Source organism: Diadema setosum, chromosome 8 (genome assembly GCF_964275005.1).
Source record: "Diadema setosum chromosome 8, eeDiaSeto1, whole genome shotgun sequence".
Lineage (NCBI taxonomy): Eukaryota > Metazoa > Echinodermata > Echinoidea > Diadematoida > Diadematidae > Diadema > Diadema setosum.
Genome location: NC_092692.1, coordinates 25,909,554 through 25,926,248, shown reverse-complemented (window position 1 = coordinate 25,926,248; position 16,695 = coordinate 25,909,554). Strand labels below are relative to the sequence as shown.

Genomic DNA, 16,695 nt, shown 5'->3' with positions numbered 1-16,695 from the left:
TTGAGTTTATTAGCGGCACGCATAGCGGCACAAGGAGAAGGTAAACATTTGACTTTTTCATGCACACAGTTTCGGGCAGCCGTGGATGCCCGTTGGAAATTCAAATAGAACGGGGCGATAATGAGATGCAAATTGGGGTGCTCCACCGCGCCTGTCATAGTAAGAGAATAAGCAGGGATTTTTTTTCACATTGTAATTGTGAACTGCATGTGAAGTACAAATTAATTAGTGCAAGTCCGTTTCGTCATCAGTCATGCTACGCAGAGTTTGGAAAGCTGCCAAACTTTAGAAATTTAAGGATACATTAGCTCTTTACATTGGCTGCTCGTTCCAGAGAATAACACCTATATACCTTCAATGGTAAAATGATGACACAGAGTAAATTAATTACCATTGAAGTCGTCATGTTGTCGCATCACTTCCCACGCACTTCTGGCTGCACAGAGGCGATTGTGTTCGTTGTCTGCTTCTCGGTTGTGCAGGTTACCAGGAACACTCGGATCGTCGTCGCAGAAGTCAGCAATCTGAAACAGCATGCATTGAGGGAAAGACCCCTCAGCATCGTACATCGTGCTGGTTACAGCAGTCGCTGAGTGAGCTACACCTACTGAAAAAGATGCCCTTTGCGTTCAGCTCTTAGACGTTACGACTGCATCTTAGAATTGAACGTTCGAGACTCTGCTTGTAGATCAGTGATTCATACTTTTAAGCTTTAAATCTTTTCAGCTTTTGCTTACATGTGGTACCACATAAGCATATTGTGTAAAGGTAATTTTACTAAAAGCTTTGCTCTGTTATATTTATTTATTTGTCATCAAGCGTTTGTAACGTTTTATTGAAATAGTTCATTGTGGATCTTTACCATCTATCATTTCATCAATATCTGAATGAATGATAATGGATAGTAATGACAAATGGCAATTATATATCATAGCTAGAATACTATACGAAGGAATTTAAAAAAAAATGACAACGTGGACGATAACAGTAATAATGATAACAACCAGTAGTTATAATACTTCAGTTCACGTGCATATTGATAGTATTTTATTTATGATAATAACGTTTATTATAATAATGATGTTCCCAAAAGCTCTAACTAAGAGTAGGCTCACCTCCTTCAACGCCAACTGGCCGAACATGATGGAGCCAGTGGCTTCCCCCGCAGACGATACGGCCGCAACGCACTCGGCTTCATACCCGTCATCCTCATTCCCGACACATTGGCGATACTGTAGGACGTCACTGACCCCGTTCGTGTCGCGTATTACTGGCTTCACGTTATATGCAGAGGAGCATCTTGGACGGAGAAGAAACAGATTCACAGTGATGATAACTAGCAAAGTTTGCTTATGTTAATCCTGCTTGTAATAATGACGGCAATGATGATAGTGACAAGGTGGCGACCGTGATTACAATAGTGTTTAATGCGATATAAAATACTAATATTGGCACCTACATGAAGTATAGCCCGAGTGCAGCATAGTCATCACAATGGGAGAAGTAAACATATTCGTATGCAAGGCCGGCGCTACGTTTGTAAAAATGATGCGGCCCAGTTTATGGGATTAGGAACGTCGATTAATTTTGAGGATGGGGTGGGGGAGACATTTTGGATGACAGCTAATTGTATCCCAAAATCGGCTGACAAGCGAAAACACACAAAAAAAAAGAAGAAGGGAAGAAAGGCTAAACATTTCAGGAGTTAGCAGGCTGACAACAACAACAACAACAACAACAACAACAACAAGACGGCATGAAGAAGGTTGTGCTTTAACTGCCTCATTTCATCAGCTCCAGTATGAACTTACGACGTTGGTTTCCACTTGTTGTCGCTCGGTGACTGGTAAAAATAGGCGAAGTGATCTGGATCACCAATTGGGTCTGGATACTCATTGAAGAGCCCCCACCGGAGGTGTCCCCATTCGTGGGCTAGCACTCGACCTGGAACCACACAAATCGAACGTGGGTGCTTTTACTGTTAAAATCTACGGAAAGATAGGTAGTTTAAAGCGAAGTGGTGCAATGGTTCACATTGGCTTTTTCCCATGAATTTAAGAAACAGAGCAGTAAAAATTTTTGGAGTATGTACGTTTCGGGCTATGTAATCATAGGCCTTTTTAAAAGACCGTGTGTACTAAAAATGGATACACTGTATAGGGGAGATAATCACCGTTGATTGCTGTAGAATGGTTCTCACAAGTCTGGTTGAGATGGAAACGTACCTCGCACATAGACAAGTTATTGTGACATATTTTCCTCAGTCTTCTCATGAAACTGAAACTGAGCATTTTACATATTGTGCCGATGGTTGATGATAATAAAGTTTCTAGCAGAACTAATAATACTCATCTGTGCTGATTTCTCTCTTTTCGTATGGCATCGAAAATGAGAAGAACGTCAGACCAGTCTTTGTGGAATTACAAAGCACACCGCCTTTATTGTGACTCCAAGAGAATGATATAAAAATCGCCTTCGAGTTTTACTTGTTATTTAGTCGCTTTGACAAACATTTTATAGTCATGACATTGTAATGTTGGTATGCGAACTTATGTGGTTTATGTTCTACCTTATTTTTTCCGTATCCATGAATTGTTTAAATAGTGTTTCCCATATCGAAACCATTGTAGGATTTTCTCCCTTGTAAAAGTTCGCTTCATCGCACTGTTCACAGACTCATGTTACCCATGTCATAAACAGGCATAACCACCGTTTAGCTTCCATATCCAAACTATCATACCTCTTGTTTGCGGTACTGGATTGTTTGCTTTGTTAAATCATATTCCATTTGATTATGCTGCAAACAATACAATACAGTGTTCGCATGAATTGATATGCACACAATGACGATGCCCAGGAATGTCACGGTGACGCAAAATACAATAATAGAGTTTAATCGATAATTCAATGGAATTGAGAAGAATCCGTGCGAGGAAAGAAAAAAATATATATAATGTACCTTTACGAAACTATGATAGCACAATACTCCACTCTTTCACAGTTGTAGGGGATAACCCCACATGGTTGATGATATCAACCATATATTATAATAACATGCACTGTAAATTCATAATAAACTTGACCAATACTAGTATTACTGTCTGGCAACCCGCCTCTCTCCTAAATATTAATTGTAAGATCTTCGCCGAAGTACTTGCTAACAGATCAAAACTGTGCATCGATGAAAATAATCCACGAGGACAAAACATATTGTATTCCAGATGGCACTTTACAATTTTTTACACTTTGCTCGAGATAACTAATCGTGCTAAGTGTTACGATATCGCACGTTCAATTATCAGTCTTGCTCAAAGTAATTAAAAGTCCATTAATTTCCTGGACAAATGCAATGTCGGGATCACAAGCAATTTTTTCCTCAATATGATCTACATGGAAGTATTCTCCAGAGGTGAAAAAACAGCCCTCAGATGCTAGAGTTGGTAAGAATAGTGTTATGAACGTAACCTACGAAGGCAAGTGATACTCTATAGCTAAAGAGGAGGTGTTTACATACAAAGACGCATTAGGTTCCTCAAGTGTGGTTTACCTTCAGATGGTCAGACGGTGTTATAATAATGAGGCATATGACTTGTGTTACGACCAAAATAATTAATAATAATTGTTTTTGGATATAAACTCCAAATTTTATTGTCCAAGAATGAAAATTCTTTTTGCCCAATTGATCGTGGGCCCGGCAGCCACTGAGCAGCGCTAGATCGACGTTGCTCTAACCTTTTCAACTGTTGAACGGCAAACAAGGTAGCAGCAACTCCCATCTTTTAACGTCTTTTGGTATGACGCGGCCGGGGTTTGAACCCACGACCTCCCGATTGTGAGGGCAGCCGCTCTACTCACTGAGCCAACACAAATCACTCTGAGAATGATCGCACAAACGAAACAATCAACTAATGTTCAGGCGGTTTATTAACAGTGATATTGTGGGTACAGACTCGTAATCGGTTTTCACATCAGTACAATAATGACCAATAAAACAATTATAAATCAGTAGTGGAATCACTTACACGTATCTGAAATCAAGTAATCCTTTGGAAAGGTCCAATTACGATGTTCGATGCACCGATGAATGATCCTTGACGCACCGATGAATGATTCCTCCGACGTAACTCCAGAGGCGCAGGTTACGATAGTCCACGGTATAGATCCGGGGTAAAATCCACGATATATGTCCACGGCGAAACGTGCAGAATCCAAACGTTATGACGACCACGTTCAGTTGATGCGTTGAATGATGATTCACTTAATAATGTTCAGTTAGGAATCCAGCCCGTCACAGCTTTGCCGTAGCAATGTCAGTTGACATTAAAATATGGAGTCTATCTCCAATGAAGGCAAATTAATTCTCTGCAGGCAAAATGTCTCCCAGGCCTTATCTCCACAAACGTAACAGGTTAGCAGGTAACACAGGACTGACTATAACAAGTCGCCTCAGAGCCAGAAGTGACGTAACTCTCAGAGCAGAGGTGTTGGGTACTCTGCCTACCTCAGAATTTCTCCGGCTTATATACTATTCATTCACCCCTTTCTAGTACATTCTGTAATTTTCTCCAACCTGGGGCTACACACTTGAATATTCTAGCAAGTCCAAGTTCCAGGAATCCTGGATGACTTCACTGCCTAACTATGTGCATAACATCATTGCCAAAATTAACTACCAATCACATTGGGCTACAGGGACAGTGCCTCACTCAGCCAAATATGTGAGCACTTCCTAGAATATTCTGGAATGGGTGAAATCCTTCTAGATTGAGTGAGCTATAATGTATTTCCTGTCACATGCATGTACTGTAGTTACATTGTATATCACGTAGAAAATTCTCCACTGATCTGGTCAGCCTGTATGTACTATATCTACATCATATAGAATGTTCTCCATTAATCTGGTCCACCTGTGTACATACACATTAAAACAACCATGCATGCAGTACATCATACATGTACATAACTACTAGTGTGCACATTTGTGACAACATCCCCCATGGGAAAAAGAAAGCCTTGCCGTAGCAAGGGTTTCTTTTACCTTCACAATTTCTCATTGTTATTTACAATGAATGTGAGGTACAATCCAAGTCAAGCAACAATAATCACATACTATCACATGCCTTTTGAATAGCTGCATTAATTCCATGTACTTTTTTCATGGATGCCATTTACAATAATATTGCCTGGATTCTCAGATCTTATACAATCATATCAAACTGTTTTGCATACATTAATGGATATGCTAAACACATACACTGTAAGTGATATGCGGTGAAAACTTTTCACCCTTGAATTCTACTGTGCTATCCACTACCTATGTCACACCAACTGACTTTCTGTCATAGCACTCTTTCAACATGTTGACATGACACATTCTCTGTTCTTTGCGTCTGTCTGGTGTGCTGATCACATAGTTCACATCATTGAGTTTCTTTTTGACACAGTATGGGCCACTGAACTTAGCTTTCAGTGGTTCACCTTGTATGGGCAGCAGTACAAGAACTTTGTCACCTGGTTTGAAGGTTCAGGCTTTGGCATTTTTGTCTGCCTTTCTCTTCATTGAGTCTTGTGACACTTTCAGGTGTTCCCTAGCTACCTCACAAGCCTTTGAAAGCCTTTCACGAAACTTTGACACATAGTCAAGTAGGTGGACCTCATCATCCTCAGTCATGAATTTCTCTTTGATGAGCTTCATTGGGCCCCTAACTTCATGACCGTACACCAACTCAAATGGGCTGAAACCCGTCGAGTCATTTGGGGAGTCCCTCGTTGCGAACAGCAGGAAAGGGATGCCCTTATCCCAATCCTCGGGATACTCCTCACAAAATGCCCTAATCATTGTCTTTAGGGTCTGGTGGTAGCGCTCCAACGCACCTTGGGATTGGGGATGATAAGCTGACGACTTCAGCTGCTTCACACCCAAACGATACATCACCTCTTGAAATATGCCTGCCATGAAATTTGACCCTTGGTCAGATTGCACTTCCTTGGGCAACCCATACCTAGTGAAAAACTGCACTAGAGCATCTACCACAGTCTTAGCAGTGATATTTCTCAATGGGATAGCCTCTGGAAACCGTGTAGACATATCCATGATTGTCAAGAGGTACTTATGACCCGACCTAGTCCTAGGCAAAGGTCCAACACAGTCAACTAGAACCCGACTGAATGGTTCTTCAAACGCAGGTATCGGAATCAATGGCGCCGGCTTTACTGAATGCTGTGGTTTGCCAGCCACCTGACATGTGTGACAAGTCTTGCAAAACTCAGCCACATCCACATTCAACCCTGGCCAATAAATATGCCTCATGATCCGATCCTTTGTTTTTCTGACGCCTAAATGGCCGCCAACTCGTGAGCAATCCTCAAGATCTCACCGCGGTAAGAGGGAGGGACAACAACTTGACGGACCACCGTCCAATATCAGCTGGCCTATGGGGAGGTCTCCACTTCCTCATCAAAATGCCATCTTTGACATAATAGCACTCAGGGACCTTTTCAGCCTCAGCCTCAGAGCACGCCGTCTGAGACAATCCTTTCAAATCAGAGTCTGCCTGCTGTGCTTCAACCAAGGAAGACTTGCTAAACAGCCCATCACTGTTAGCCTCGGAGCCTAATACAGCAACCCCATCATTCAAATCCTTGGAAAAGGTTTCTGCCAACCAAACACCGGAATTCTCCTCCACATCAACAAAATCCGCATCATCTTGAACAGCTCTACGAGCCTGAGACCTAGTCACAACACAATTTGGGAAAATCCCAGGAAACTCCTCCTGCAACTGCTCAGTTTCAGCAACCACCACTGGTTTATCCGAAACAACTGGAGACGCAACCACCTTATTCCCAGCCAAGTCATTCCCTAACAGGAAATTAATCCCTGCCATGGGCAACTCAGGAACAACTCCAACAGTGACAGGACCAGAACTAGGTCACACTTCAAATCCACTCTATACAGTGGAACTGACATATAACTGCCATCAACAGTCTGAATCAAGACTTTTGCATTAACTGCAATATCTGGTGGAAAAGTCATACCACCATCCACCATCAACGATTGAGAGGTCCCCGTATCCCGCAGGATGACCACTGGCTTACCTGCCTCACCAGAAGTACATGGGGTCACCTCACCATCAAACAAAAAGCTACGATAGCTCTCATCCACCTGCTTAGTTCTATCTCTGAATTTGGGAGATCGACTTTCAATGGCCTGTGTTTCACTGAACGAGACACTGTTTTCGGGTAGGACACTTTTTGACATGACAAATCTCATGTCCTCCTTTGTTTTGTTTTGCAACTTCCAACATTGTGACTTTACGTGCCCTGTCTTGTTACAATGAAAACATTTGATGACATTTGCACTTGTACTGGACCCTTTGTCAGATTGAGGCTTTGGTGCCGATGAAGTTTCAGAACTTGTGCCTTTTTCAGAACCAGCATTCTTTGGATTGCTCGTCTGATTTTTGTCTCTCTTATTTCCAGAGAAATTCCTGAAAGGTGGTCTGTTGTCATTTCTGTGGGTCAGCTCATACTCATCAGCCATCAAGGCTGCTTTATGCAAACTTGTCACTTTGTGATCATCCAAATGCGACCTCACACTGAAAGCAACACTCTTTTGGAATTCTTCCAAGAGAACAACCTCACGTAGGTTATCAAAATCCTGATCCACTTTCAGGGATCTGTACCACCTATCAAACATCATTTCTTTTTCACGAGCAAACTCAACATGTGTCTTGCCTGGTTTGCGGTACGAATTTCTGAACTTGTGTCTGTACGCCTCTGGCACCAACTCATAATTATTCAACACTGCCTTCTTGACTGTAGCATAGTCACATGATTGTTCTTCAGAGAGAGATGAGTACACATCAGCTGCTTTGCCGACAAACACACTTTGAAGGAGCATGGGCCAAAATTCCTGTGGCCATTTCAAACTGTTAGCCACCTTCTCAAATGACACAAAATATGCATCAACTCTGTTTTCTTCAAACTTTGGCACCAATCGAATGTGCTTGGCCAAATCAAATTCAGAGGGAGCCCTTTCACGATTTCCAACAGTTTGTGCATGAGTCAATTCCATCTCACGCAGTTTCAGTTGTTGCTCCACTTCAATTTTCTTCATTTCCATTCCTCTTTGTTTGTCCCTTTCCTTCATTTCCATTTCTAATCTCATCTTCTCTTTCTCTAGTTCTAGTTCCCTTGCTCTTTCTCTCTCCTTCATTTCCATTTTTCTAGCCCTTTGATCTCTTTCTATTTCTAATCTGGCAAGTTCAAGCCGTGTTTGATCAGAAATTTGAGCATGATCTGGAGTGTCAATTTCTTCTTTGAGCTCCATGTGACCAGCTACCAAGTCAAGAATCTCTGCCTTTCTTACACCTTGTGAAACATCTACGTTTAAATGCTGTGCAATAGCAGTCAAACCACATTTGCGTAACCTCTGCAAATCTTTGAGGGACAAATCTGTCCTCTGAACAAATGCCTGAACATCCATTGTACTGATTGACATTGTCACATGTATTACACACAATATATAATTGAACAATCAACTCACTTGTATTTTGTCTGTACCAATATTCTGGATTCCGCAACGTTCCAAATTCTTAAGTTTTGGCTTTAAATTCATCTCCCGGACAAGCCCCCAATTTTGTTACGACCAAAATCACTCTGAGAATGATCGCACAAACGAAACAATCAACTAATGTTCAGGCGGTTTATTAACAGTGATATTGTGGGTACAGACTCGTGTAATCGGTTTTCACATCAGTACAATAATGACCAATAAAACAATTATAAATCAGTAGTGGAATCACTTACACGTATCTGAAATCAAGTAATCCTTTGGAAAGGTCCAATTACGATGTTCGATGCACCGATGAATGATCCTTGACGCACCGAAGAATGATTCCTCCGACGTAACTCCAGAGGCGCAGGTTACGATAGTCCACGGTATAGATCCGGGGTAAAATCCACGATATATGTCCACGGCGAAACGTGCAGAATCCAAACGTTATGACGACCACGTTCAGTTGATGCGTTGAATGATGATTCACTTAATAATGTTCAGCTAGGAATCCAGCCCGTCACAGCTTTGCGGTAGCAATGTCAGTTGACATCAAAATATGGAGTCTATCTCCAATGAAGGCAAATTAATTCTCTGCAGGCAAAATGTCTCCCAGGCCTTATCTCCACAAACGTAAAAGGTTAGCAGGTAACACAGGACTGACTATAACAAGTCGCCTCAGAGCCAGAAGTGACGTAACTCTCAGAGCAGAGGTGTTGGGTACTCTGCCTACCTCAGAATTTCTCCGGCTTATATACTATCCATTCACCCCTTTCTAGTACATTCTGTAATTTTCTCCAACCTGGGGCTACACACTTGAATATTCTAGCAAGTCCAAGTTCCAGGAATCCTGGATGACTTCACTGCCTAACTATGTGCATAACATCATTGCCAAAATTAACTACCAATCACATTGGGCTACAGGGACAGCGCCTCACTCAGCCAAATATGTAAGCACTTCCTAGAATATTCTGGAATGGGTGAAATCCTTCTAGATTGAGTGAGCTATAATGTATTTCCTGTCACATGCATGTACTGTAGTTACATTGTATATCACCTAGAAAATTCTCCACTGATCTGGTCAGCCTGTATGTACTATATCTATATCATATAGAATGTTCTCCATTAATCTGGTCCACCTGTAGAAGTGTGTACATACACATTAAAACAACCATGCATGCAGTACATCATACATGTACATAACTACTAGTGTGCACATTTGTGACACTTGGACCTGGCGTTTGAAAGCATTATTCGGGAGAAACAATTGTGTCCTTGAATCCAAGGTTGGGTTTGATTATGGAGATTATTCTTGTTTAACAGGACTAGATTCGGAATTTCTGGCTGCATGGGTCTTTTAGAGAGTGGTAACTTAGTTATGGGTAGCAACAAGGGTTAATTTGCATGAACGTGTTTTGTTATGTCAACCCATTGTTGACGGCGTGTAGCACAGCTTATGATTTCAGGCAGCTATGCGCTGATTACTTATGCATGATGCAGAAACAAATAGTTTCCGGGAAAAGTATAGTCGGAAAGAGGCCTTCACATAGTGGTCTACTGGAAAACACTGGTCTCAGCTAGTCCCGGTGAGCCGGCTCAGCCTCACTGGGCATGATGACGCACAAAGATCCAGGAAAATTCTGTGGGGGAAAACCCTACATATTCAGCAACTACATTTTAAGTGCGTCAAAAAAACACACACACAACAACGTCAGCATCAGAATCATAAAACAAAGGCGTATCGTGCAGAAGTAATGGGGCGTATGACTGAAAATCATGTTCAAAATAAACTTTAGGGCTTTTTACACTTGTAAATTTTTGCTTAGCCCCGGACCAACGGTGGGACTAAGGGGGGGGGGGGGGCCTTAGCCCCACCGTTGGTACGGGACTATCCTTAGCCCACTTTCTGTTTACACTCGTTTTTGCCAAAGTGGGCTAGCCCCACCGATAGTACGGTACTATCTGGCCCTGCAAAATAGCAGGGGTTAGCACCGCAATTGCGGTGCCAAGCAAGTGAGTGTAAACAGAACGAAAAAATAATCCTGGGCTAAGCGACGGAGACGAAGTCCGACCCTCACTGGCCAATCAGAAACGAGGTAATCAAGTGCTGCCGGTGCGTGCGTGTACGTGTACAGTACACAGCGTAATTATGAATATTCATGTGGTTTGGAAAGTCCGGGGCTAAGAAATACGAGTGTAAAAAGGTCAGTTTTCTCCTTAGCCCCGGACAAGAGATAGTACGGGACTAATTGGCGAGTGTAAAAAGCTGAAAAAATTGGTACGGGACTAACGATAGTCCTGGGTCAGAGAAAGTCCGGGGTTAAGAAACACAAGTGTAAAAAGCCCTTTTGACTCATATTCTTTCAAAAGTAATGACTCATTAAGCAAACTTATTTATTCATGCAACTCTGAGAGTGCCATGACTTTGAAAAATCAATGTAAAAAAAAAATTTGCTACATTCATGACATTCTTTTTTTTTCTTTTTTTCTTTTTTTGCAAACAGACCTCAGCACATACCAGGAAAATGAGGTGAACAATATACTAGACACAAAAAAAAAAAAAAAACACACAAAAAAACAAAACTTAAAACAAAGGCTTTTGGGGACTTTTAGATAGACTCTGAGCACATCAGAAAAAAATGAAGAGATGAAGGGATAGACACTTTAGGTTAGCTTATTTTTATTCTTCAAAGCCTTGTGAAAAGGTTCGTTATATGGTGAATCATGAGTTATGCTCCAACACCTTCAACGTAACCACCTGCCTGTCGTTGCAAAGTCCACATCGCCTCTGCATGCGATGTCAGCGACAGCACGCCTAACCATCAATGAATGGGTCTCATTTGTGTATCATTCGAAGAAAAACAAATATTTGTCAAACTCATATTGAACATGCGTTTTTAATCATAAACCCCCGGTGATTCGGTACCAAGAGGTTTTGTTCAAGATTTCTGTCTATTCTAAGAATAAGTTGTGTCAATCTCTTTCGTTTCCAGTAGTGCTCAGTTTCAAAGCCAACAAAATGTAGCAAATGGTTTTTGACATAAATTTTTCAAAGTCATGCTTCTCAGAGATTGATGAACAAATGCGTTTGCTTAATATATCATATGAAACGGCATAAGTCAAAGTTTTTTTTTAATGTGTTTCATTTTTTTAATTATACTCCCCATTGCTTCCTCTCAATTAGCCATTGTTTAAGGGTTCTGTTGATTTTTTTTTCTTTTTTTTTTCTGTACTGTACATATCTATTAGGTGGACTTGGTCTGGCCCTTAGTTGCCTATAATCTACGATACTAATTCTCGAATATGAGAGATTTGAAACGAGTCGAATCTTGAAACTGTGCTTCGTTTACACCATGTTCCCGACGCCACGGCAGCGCCGTTTGACCAAAACGTAGCGCGCCGTAGTTAGGTGGGATAGTCTCACGGTTTTTCTTTTTTTTTTCTCTCCTCCACACTCTAGTCTTGTTAGTTCCTGTCCTTGCTCCGGAAAATATATAGCTGTCAGGCATCGTTCTCACAGCGTCTGGTCAGGCTAAACTACAAATATTTCGCGTCATTGTGCATCAAACTACAAACCGTCTCAGATTTGTTTCTTTTAACGGCCTATTACGGGCTGCATGCCACGTTTCGTTGCGTTTTTACTACGGTCGTTATGTTTGTCATCAGCACCGGGACTGCCATGGCTTTTTTTAAACAGTTTAAAAATCTGACGCGGCACCCACATTATCATCACGGTTTGTCACGTTTGCCCATCCCTTTCACCCCCTCCCCCCTTGTCTCACATCCATCCCGTTTTGTCCTCAGTGGCCTGGAACGTGATTGCCGAGGCCGCTGGGAACATCGTGTAAACGTATCATTATACATAAAATCAGGAGCCCGAAGAAAACTCGTCGTCCTTCTCCATGAGAAAAAAAAAATAGAAGGAGAAGGAGCCAGATACGGAATACGTCGTGTTGTTTGGTTCTCCAAGAGATATTCCTTTGAAGATTATAATTGATTCTGAGTAGGCCTTTATAATGATGAACAACGAGTAAATGTTGATGGCTGATCATTCCAGTGCCAGGCTCAGTGAACACTATTCAATATTCAAAAACAACGTTCCTGTTTCGTCTTGCTGAAGTCTGCGCTTTTTTAGGCTAAGGTACGTGTCGTTCTGCTTGTATAGTTGCATAACGCGTGATCCGCAATGTTAATTCCACGCTATGTAGCTCTTAAAAGAGCTCTGCTAACTCATTCAAAACGCATCGCACTTTGGCATGGGTAACTTACCTGTTTTTCGTATCAATATCTAAAAATGTTGTCATCTTTTGAAATGAATGCATGACAATAGTTTGAATAATAACAGTGTTGATATGCACAACAAGCAGTGAGCTGCGAGATAACGCACAGAAAGACCTTTTTTCATTTTTTTTTTCTCGAGTTCCTGCCAAATGTCTTTTAGACACCTATCCTCGTGAAATTCGATTAGGTTTATCATTTTCCACATTATTTTCGGGGGGGGGGGGTTGTATTTTGTTTTGTTCTATATGAAGATAGTTGCAGTAAACGTGAAATGAGAATAACAGCAACAACACTGTACTCTGAGGCCATAACAGTGACACCCGCCTCAGCTGCATCGTAACTGCATCAGCACATCAAATTTTAAACAAGAGTTAGTCTTTATGTTTTGTCAGGTAGAAATAAATACTTTTTAGTGTACTGTTACGTGCTACGTTGCTAAATTCTCTTCGATGAAGTGTTTCATTCGTTATTATTTTTCGGGAAATATTTTTTTTTTCTGTGTATATGAGCAAAAGATTTACAGAGTGAAAAGAAATAGTACAGTACTTGCAGGATTAATTGCTTTGGCGACCGATATGATGAATCATTGCTTTATTGACTGTTTTATTTCTCAGTTTTCCTTTTTCATAAAAGAATCTTCTTAATCTGTGGTATGATGCAATACGAAGGGGCTGTCAATGCCTAAAATGTTAATGTCCAAATCGCTGATCAAGTCCAGGGCAATATCATATGGATTGACAAGTTCTGCAAACCCTCCTGGCAACCTCAATGTTCAGTACCAAACCAATATCTTTAGGGAAGATGTAACTGTAAAGAGCCATGTTTTAACTACAGTCGTTGCTGTAGCAACGAGAATTGGCCCCATTTCCCATTTGTTCTTTAGGACTGTGGGTATATATGGCGGGAAAATAACATTCCACTGATTTTTCTCACCCAGATTCCCGAAAGTCTTCTCGACATTCTCATCAGTTAGGAAACGGTGCCAAAAGTGAATAAAGGTGCCTGGTCGACCACAACCCTCAGCTTGCAGGGTGTAAGGTTCGGGGCCCCATACTGACGCTATCTCCGAGATTCGAACATCTGCCGTATCGTAGGTCAAGCGGTCTGGAGGTCGGTACCACGGCTTGTTCGCCCAATGAGACGGGATGAGGATAGTGACGTTGCGGTAGTACACACCGTGAATACGCGTTGCCCTGTACAGGTATTCTGACCCGTCGACGAACATATTCTGTATGAGTAGAGCACAGTCATTAAGTGATATCCATGGCAATAACGATAAACACTCGTCTGAATACATTTCACATCGACAATTACTTTTATGAATTATTGATCAAATTAGCCTATCTGAAAATCATATTTCACAGTTCAAAATAAAAAGTTTGCAAAATTCGGGGGTGGGGTGGGGTAGGGTATTGCTAACTGTCCCTCTTCTTCTCTCTCTCCACCCCCCCCCCTCCCGCCAGACACACGCCGCAGTGACTCATCCACGATCGTGGTCGTCACGGTTCTCATAGCAGAATTCTTGACATCAATCTCTATAAAGTCTAAATGTATACCATTGTTAGAATCAGATATTTTGATCGTTCACGATCAGAGAGAGAGCTGTAGAATTATAGACAAAAACAGTGCAGATTTGTTTTATTTATTTTTATGTATTGGTGTATAAGACTGATTAGCAGTTCACCTGTGCACTGAATAAGGGATAATTACGATTTGGGGCTCCGGCGTCACTAATTTTAGGTTGCCAAAGACGGGTGCACTATTGGACGTAAAATATGAAGTATAATATATCATAGTTTTGACTCGCGATTTCTTCATGGTATGAAGAGTTTCTAATGTATGATCATTGATAACCTGTTTAAGGAGACCTTTCCCTTTCCAATGACACCCATTTTCATATAATTTTGATCAGGTTTGTCGCTTGTCTCAGTGACTTTAAAGGGATTGTATAATTTTGGTTGAGGTCTCCGTTCTCTTTTCTATTTTTTTTTTGTGAGATAATAAAAAACACTTCTTATGAAATATTAAAGTGCATGTAATTCTAAGAGGAATTAAACATCTATTTGATGAAAACTGATTTTGAAATGGCTGAGATATCTAAAACAGAGCGATCGTAATAAAAGGTGGGAACCACCTTTTGTTACGATCGCTTTGTTTTACTTTGTTTTAGGATGTCTCAGCCATTCCAAAAACCATTTTCATCAAAACTTTAAATTCCTCTTAAAATGGTATGGTCTGTATACTATTTCAGAGGTGGTTTATGGTATCTCGCAAAAAGTTAAAAGCCCAATCCTCATCTCCATCAGCACCATACTATCCTTTCCAAGGAGTTGCCAATGTTCAAGAGTCCGATCCAAGTTTTTTCCTGTGCGGGAGACCCTTTAAAAAAATAAGAATCGCTAAACTCTGACGATGTGCACAACGCCGCTCACACAAAGCTGGGAATGATAAACAACTACAATTCCATGGTAGCACCATATTCCGTCTCAATTGAAATAGGACTTGGGACACAAATACATTTTCCCCTGGGGGTTTCGACGAAACATATGAGGGCAACACAATTTAATGGCGCATTATCTTCAATGTTCAGGGTCCACTGCACGAAGCTTGCTTTCCAGAAATTAGTCAATGTAAAGCAATACAGTCATGTACAAACTACAGACATAAATGTTATCCTCCTCTGGACTACATTAAAGAAAAAAGAAGTGTCTTTTGTTGCAAGGTCAAGCCAGCGGAAAGCACAGTTGCTATTCAACTGACAAAAGCAGTTGCTGTTTCAAAAATAACCGGTGCAACTTTAAAAATTCATGTCAGGCCATACGAAATTCAGGAATGGTAACTACAACATACCCCTTAAAAGATGGAAAAAATAAAAAGAAAGGGATTAAAAACTCTATTATTTTCTGCATGAAAACTTTGCAAAAGTCATACTGAAAGTTGAGAAGAATTTTGGCTTGGTGGCCGATGGCTGAAAACTTAGGTAGCATTGATAAACAGTGTGTGTGTGTGTGAGAGAGAGAGAGAGAGAGAGAGAGAGAGAGAGGAGGGGGAGGGAGAAAGATGGAGACAGTATCATTGATGAAAATGAAATTTAAGAGGCTTCACAAAGGCGTCATCACCCGAAAAGCCGAAGTAGCAAACCTTACCATTATTGCCTGAATCAATGAGTCATCTTCGTCAAGGGCCTCATCAATGGCCACGGCGACATTAGTGTACCCGCTGTCGACGAGGTCGACGGTAGTCTTCGAGGTTATGGATTCGACGCCGCCGATGGCCGTGAAGACAAGCATGTAGGAGATGGTGAGAAACTCTCTGGAGGCCATGACGAGAACGGGCTTGAGTGGATAGCCGGACGAATGTTCACAAACACAGTGGGGAATAGGGAACTGCGGAATGAAGGCGTCACGGTGTCGTCACCCTCTTATAATTTAATGGTGCAGCTCATGCGTTGTCAGCCTGGGTTGTCAGGTTTGGGCTCTAACTGGTATGGTGAACACCTTTCTGTCTACTAATGATCTTTGTTTGTACCAAACGCGCTTGATACAGAAGGTTGTATGGTTCGACTATCTTTGCTTTCCCATGCGTACATTCGCGCATTCATACAGGACGCCACCACTGAACAATCCAGGCATTTGTTTCAATACCCCGGTACATCATTGTAGGCCCTACTTAGAATGTCTTGTTCTTGGAACTATGCATGTGTCTGACATGTTAGTGTCTGACATATCTTTGTCTCGCCGAATAACGATACTCACAAAAATTTCTTCATGACTCTTGTATAGGCTATAAACAAGGGTCAATAACGTTTAATCATAACTATGTCCATGCACAGTACAACCGACCTCTGTTTCTTCCTATTA

The 16,695-nt window shown here is 41.3% G+C and overlaps 1 protein-coding gene across 1 annotated transcript in view; it reads right to left on the bottom strand.

Annotated features, from left to right (window-relative positions):
* LOC140232166 (calcium-activated chloride channel regulator 1-like) overlaps window positions 1–16,158 on the bottom strand; it is a 29,833-nt gene extending 13,675 nt beyond the window's left edge. Inside the window, exons 1-5 of the mRNA XM_072312308.1 lie at window positions 15,982–16,158; window positions 13,769–14,063; window positions 1,812–1,944; window positions 1,116–1,299; window positions 392–524 (exon numbers count right to left, since the gene is read on the bottom strand). Coding sequence (XP_072168409.1) covers window positions 392–524; window positions 1,116–1,299; window positions 1,812–1,944; window positions 13,769–14,063; window positions 15,982–16,158 — 922 coding nt within the window. The remainder of the gene's footprint in view (window positions 1–391; window positions 525–1,115; window positions 1,300–1,811; window positions 1,945–13,768; window positions 14,064–15,981) is intronic.
* Window positions 16,159–16,695: the final 537 nt, after the last annotated feature.